Source organism: Agrilus planipennis, unplaced genomic scaffold (genome assembly GCF_000699045.2).
Source record: "Agrilus planipennis isolate EAB-ADULT unplaced genomic scaffold, Apla_2.0 scaffold328, whole genome shotgun sequence".
Taxonomy (NCBI): Eukaryota; Metazoa; Arthropoda; class Insecta; order Coleoptera; family Buprestidae; genus Agrilus; species Agrilus planipennis.
The window spans coordinates 14,152-21,015 of NW_020439082.1; the positions used below are offsets into that span (position 1 = coordinate 14,152).

The 6,864-nt window shown below is 32.2% G+C and overlaps 1 protein-coding gene across 1 annotated transcript; it reads right to left on the reverse strand.

Moving 5' to 3' along the window:
- Positions 1-5,154: 5,154 nt before the first annotated feature.
- LOC108741863 lies at positions 5,155-6,808 on the reverse strand. Its single transcript, XM_025977401.1, is given in 3 exon segments — positions 5,155-5,851; positions 5,964-6,533; positions 6,567-6,808. Coding segments are annotated over 2 exon segments (714 nt in total). The 5' UTR covers positions 6,002-6,533; positions 6,567-6,808; the 3' UTR covers positions 5,155-5,175.
- Between the last annotated feature and the right edge of the window lie 56 nt (positions 6,809-6,864).

Below are 6,864 nucleotides of genomic sequence, written 5' to 3' on the forward strand. Positions count from 1 at the left end.
CACAGAAACCAAATAAATTTTCTAAATCGAATCACCAAAACCAGAATAAAGTTAGAAGACCTGGAAACTGCCACATTTGTCATAAACCTGGTCATTGGTCAAGAGAATGTTGGTTCAACCAATCTGATGGAAATAATCCCGAGCCATCAAATAATTCTGGACAAGCCAAAGATGAAGGATTTCATAAAAGAAGCTTTGGACACAATGCAAAACTCACAGAGTGCAGCAATCGACATTTGCTTTATGAACACAGGAGATAGTGACCACATGACTCACCGAATAGACTGGGTTGCTGACTATACTCCCTTAGATTACAAAATGCACATAAGAATTGGTGATGGTGAATATTCGAAAGGTGTTGGACCAGGAAACATAAATATTCTAGCTTACAATGGACAAAGTTCGACTGAAGAACATATTTCAAATGTGTTGTATGTTCCTCAACCCCAATATAATCTATTCTTTGCTGGAGTTGCAATGGACAAAAATTTGAGATTGGAAGCTGATAAGAGCTTTTGTAAATTTTTGAAACGAACAGAAGTCATGGCTATGGGTAAGCGTTCAAATAATGAAAAAATATAAAAGTAAAAGATAATCAAAAATTGTTCAGCGAACCATGTGCAGTTTATAAAATCGACACCATTTCCCAAGAGTAAAACTGAAACAAGTCGTATAGATGAAATAGTACATGCTGATCTGTGCGGTCCCTTGAGTGCAAAATCATTGAGTGGTTTTCGCTAATTTTTATTTGGCAAAGATGATTATTCACATTTTCGTACAGTTTACTTTATTGCTGCAAAATCAGATACACTTAGCTGTTTACAAGATTATGCTAAGAAAGCTGAGAAACATTGTCCCAAAGGCATTGAAATTGTTAGGGCTCACAACGATCTTGAGTTTGTCAATCAAGAAGTTACACAGCTGTTGGAAAAATTTGGAATTACACATCACAAAACAGTACTATATTGTCCAGAACAAAATTGAGAGAGAGAACCGCACTATACTGAAGCTATGCTGCAGATATCAAACATAGACTCTGGGCAGAAGGAATGAACAATGCTCTATATACTTTAATAATTTGAATTGTGGAGGGACTAGGGCAGTATTTCTGGCCAGACACCCTTTGAAAACAGGTTTAACAAGAAGCCAAATTTGAATGAATTACATATATTTGGAGAAAAAATCATTTTTCATTTACCACCTGTACAGAGATCAGAACTGCAAATAAAAGGCAACATTGGAATATTTTTGGGGTATGATGACCTTGTCAAAGCGTATATGGAATACTGAAAAAGGTTGTTATTATTGAAAGAAATGTTACTTTTACTGGTAAAATACAAAGTGCTGAAAACAAGGTTTACCTTGATAAAGAACACCTTTTATATTTACCTGAGGATGCTGAATTTTAAAATAATGTAGATATTGAAGACAATGAAAAATATGAATCTGCACAAGATAATTAAGATGGACAAGAATATTTACCTGTAGAGAATTACTCATCCATTGGGAGCCAATTTAAATGATTTACCTGTTGTCTAAGTAACTGTAAATAATATTAAGCAAAGGCAATTAAGATTAATTAACCACCTTGAAACCATCAAGTTACTTAAGGGATTCTGAAGTTGAAAATATATTCATGGCTATGGAAGGAGAATCTTTAACATATCAACAAACCGGACAAAGTGAAGATGTACAGGAATGGTTAAATGCGATGCAGGATAAACTTACTTACCTAATACAGAATAAAGTATGAAAATTAGTTGCACCACCTGCATGATCCACCATTGTGGGCAATAAATGGGTTTCTAAAGTTAAAACTCATGTCAATGGAAGTTCACCTAAATATAGAGCAAGACTGGTTGCTAAGGGATTTACACAAGTAGTAGTCCTGTCACCAGATTTACCACTATTCGGATGATTTTACCATAGTAATGGTTCAAGAAGATTTGATACTTAAACAATTTCATTTCAAGGCTGCTTTTCTCACTGGAGATATCCAAGAAGAAGTATCTATGGATCAACCGCAAGGATTTTCCGATGATACCAATAAAGTATGCCAGCTGTTGAAAAGTATTTATGGTTTCATCAATCCTGCAGATGCTGCAACCAAAAATTAAAGAAATTTCTTATTACTTATGGTTTAGAAGAATATAATAAATAAACTGATAATGGGCTTGTTCCGTGAAATTCAATTTTGGTAATTTTTAAACGTTTTTCGGTAGTACTTAATATTCACATTACACCTGTAAAATTTCATTCGGTTAACTATGTCCGTTTTCGAGATATAAGACATCAAAAATTGTAATAGTCGCGAACCCAACGTGGCCGCTCATGACGTCACTATACGCAACTCTTGACTCGGTTGTATACTGCAACCATTAACGATTGCTCAGATGAGAGGTGCCATTGGTATTGTGCTTTAGCATTTTACTGTTATTATTAACTTTTTAAAAAAATGTGTTCAGTTGAAGTTGGATATAGTAAAGCTGATTCTGGTAATCTACCCCAAGTTGACATACTGATAATTATGGACTATTTCAATAAAAATAAAGAGTATGTCAGCTCAGAAATGAAAGGAATCAAGTTTTAAAGGTAAGTTATTTATACAGTATATAATTTTTGTGTTTTATAGAAATATGTAAGTACATATTATAAATGTTAAGACTACTAAAATTAAATGATTATTGATTAATTACTACTGCTTAAATACATTATTACTTTATATTAAATTATCTTGAAAACACCAAAAGATTAAAATGTTACTAACATTATTTTCTAATGACTATAGTACAATAAGATGTAAACCGTTTATATATTTATATATATTTGTTTAATAAAAGTTTTTGTCTAATTATATAATAGAAACTGTTGATAGGCATAATATGTCCTTTGTATTGCAGATCTGGTAGACAAAACCACGGGGACAATGCTGTCGGTTATGTTCAGTTAAGACAACAAAATAAACTTTGCGAAATAAAGGCAAAAATTACGCCGGCACATAAGATTAAAGCAGCAAATTATAATGTGAAATGTATTATAAATACTTTTGATAAAACTGTTATAGATGTAAAATGCAACGACTGTGCCGCCTCCGAAGGTGGTTGTAAGCATTCGGTGGCTTTTGTTATGTGGCTGCATCGTCGTAACGAAGATCCTTCACCGACAGAAAAAACTTGTTATTGGAAAAAGTTGTTATTATCGGCAGCATCGTCAGCAAATAAGTGTATTTCTACTGCTGATTTTAGTAAGAAAAAATTAACCACCAGTTATGACGACACATTATTAAATGAATATGTGCAAGAAAGTAAAAAGCGCAAACTTGAGAATAGTATAACACGGTATCACTACCCCTACTATAAGTATTCCAGCCTCTCTAACTATCATCTATCACTACATTTTGGAAAAACATCTTTTCCAAAAACTATTGAACATTTTATTGACTTCTGCACTAAACAAATGGATGAACAATTAATTAAAGAAGTAGAAAAAGTCACTAGGGGGCAAGGTACCAGTAAAGTATGGCAAGAAATGAGATATGGTAGGATTACAGCTTCAAAGGTTTATGATGTTGTAAAATGTAAAACATTAAATGGTTGTTTGATTGAACTTGTTAAGGATATAATAAATAAGGCAAATGAATTTTGGTTTAATGCTATTTATTATAAAGTTATATAATGTTTTAAAATAAAAGCCGTTAAAAAATATAGCTGCTTCTTATTTAATTAAAAACTTTGAATGTTAATAATTCCACAAACAATTTGTAGTATTAGATCTAAGTACTTGATTAACTGTAAATGAATACGGGCATGTGGTTGAAGAATACGAAATTCCCTGATTCTTGATATTACACGTTCGATGTGTACTCGTAAGCTTGTTATCCGCTTTGCTTCTTTTACTTCTGCTTTCGAACTTCTTTCTGCAGATGAAACAGATGGTGGCTTCACTAATTGTGCATTTTTGGTTGCCAACTGCTCTTCAAGATGTTTGAATCCTCTATCTGCCATAATTTGTGCTCCATCTTCAACTAGACCTAAGAAATTAGACTCTTCTACAATCATTTTATCAGTGATTCATCCGCCAAATCCGTTTGAGATAAAGGAAATTAAACCATCTGGAGTGCAACCTATCAAATACTTTATAGTGTCGCAGCCTTTGTATTGAGACCAAGAAAATGACTGGTTAATTGTATTACTTGGTTTTTGAATCGATATTTCGAAACAATCTATTATGCATATTGTTTTATAATGACTCTTGGCTCTTTTTTCTGTATTAATGATCTAGTTTTAAAAGTATGTAACGCGGACCGATTCTTTTGACAATCAAAAATACTAAGAATGACACCTTCTTTAAGCTTTATTCTTCCACATTTCATGGTTTTTATATAAAGATAATTTTCCATGTCCTCTTCAACCTATATTTGTTAAAAAAAATATTATAAAAAGATTGTTGATTTATATTGTTTAATAAACATACTCTAAAGTGATCNGCCAAAAACTATTGAACATTTTATTGACTTCTGCACTAAACAAATGGATGAACAATTAATTAAAGAAGTAGAAAAAGTCACTAGGGGGCAAGGTACAAGTAAAGTATGGCAAGAAATGAGATATGCTAAGATTACAGCTTCAAAGGTTTATGATGTTATAAAATGTAAAACATTAAATGGTTGCTTTATCGAAACTATTTTGGGCGCAAAAATATTTCAAACAGAAGCCATGTCGCGTGGTTTGAGATTAGAAAACGCTATCTTAAAAAAATTATCGCAACATCAACAAAATTTTCAAAGGCTGGAATTTTTCTATCGAAAGATTTTGCACTTATAGGAGCATCACCTGACGCTATTAATGATAACTTTGTGGTAGAAATTAAAAGCCCTTCTTCCTATAAAACCATTTCTAATTATTTAGATTCCGATGGCAATATAAAACCAAAATATTTTTATCAGATGCAGTTGCAAATGTTTTTATGCAAAAAAGTGAAAAGTATTTTCGTAGCGGCGGATCCTCAGTTTGAAACAACAAAACATATATCGCTTAAATATTGCGATTATGATAGTGAACTTGTTAAGGATATAATAAATAAGGCAAATGAATTTTGGTTTAATGCTATTTATTATAAAGTTATATAATGTTTTAAAATAAAAGCCGTTAAAAAATATAGCTGTTTCTTATTTAATTAAAAACTTTGAATGTTAATAATTCCACAAACAATTTGTAGTATTAGATCTAAGTACTTGATTAACCGTAAATGAATACGGGCATGTGGTTGAAGAATACGAAATTCCCTGATTCTTGATATTACACGTTCGATGTGTACTCGTAAGCTTGCTATCCGCTTTTCCTCTTTTACTTATGCTTTTGAACTTCTTTCTGCAGATGAAACAGATGGTGGCCTTACTAATTGTGCATTTCTGGTTGCCAACTGCTCTTCAAGATGTTTGAATCCTCTATCTGCTATAATTTGTGCTTCATCTTCAACTAGACTTAAGAAATTAGACTCTTCTACAATCATTTTATCAGTGATTCTTCCGCCAAATCCGTTTGAGATAAAGGAAATTAAATCATCTGGAGTGCAACCTATCAAATACTTTATAGTGTTGCAGCCTTTGTATTGAGACCAAGAAAATGACTGGTTAATTGGATTACTTGGTTTTTGAATCGATATTTCGAAACAATCTATTATGCATTGTACTCTTCTGTATCTATGTCTAAATGGAATCGGAAGTTGTTGTACATCAAATAAACTTTTCCACTGAACGAAGGGCTTGAGGAATTTAGCTAGTAAAGGAAAATCATTTTGCACTATTGAACATACTTTCGTAACTGACAAACAGAAATCATCAGCTAATATCCTGCAAGATGTATCAAGTTTAATTTTCTTCAACGTTACAAAAATATAAACAAAGAATTGCTAGGAATTCCTAGATACAGTTTTGGGTTTTTCTCAATCAAATATATACTTCCTTTTTGAGTGTATTCTTTCGAATTCCAAATTTGTACATAACCCTCGGACATATCAAAACCTGAGAACACAGATGTGCCAGATGTTGTATCACCACTCGTGGATGCAATTAAATCTATTGAGGAAACTTTTTGAGAATCAAAGAGAGGCAGGGTTTCACATTTTCGTTGTCTTTTATTACCTTCATTAGTAGTATCTTCTGATCTTAGTTTTTTACACGTTATTTGAACCAAGTCTTTCCTTATACATTAAATAGCTTTGGATCTTCTTGGTGGTTTCAAATTAAGTTGGATACCAATACCACGATCGATTGAAGTAGGATTTTGAATATTACTCTCTTCCTCTTTATTAGCCTCCAAATGAACTTCCTCATTTACCGGATTTTCATGCAACAGTTGTTTTATAATGTCTCTTTACTCTTTTTTCTATATCAATGATCTAGTTTTAAGAGTATGCAACTCGGACCGCTTCTTTTGACAATCAAAAATACTAGGAATGACAGCTTCTTTAAGCTTTATTCTTCCACATTTCATGGTTTTTATATAAAGATAATTTTCCATGTCCTCTTCAACCTATATTTGTTAAAAAAAATATTATAAACATACTTTAAAGTGATCTTCACAACAAAATCTCGTGCCTTTGACGGATACAAAATCAGATCTCCTCATTGCACGTTGCCATGCTCTTCTAAGGTTTTGGTCGGATGGCAAACAAATAAATACTTTTTCTGGAGTATTTAAACTTGTATTTGTGCATTCCAGAACTACGCAATATTTATATGAACACTTTTTTTGCACTCATATTAAATCAAACAGTAGTATATAACACAAATGATAATTTGAAAACAGCGTACCTATTGGGATCCGTCAAATGGGCATACACCATCTGTATGAATTTATAAAT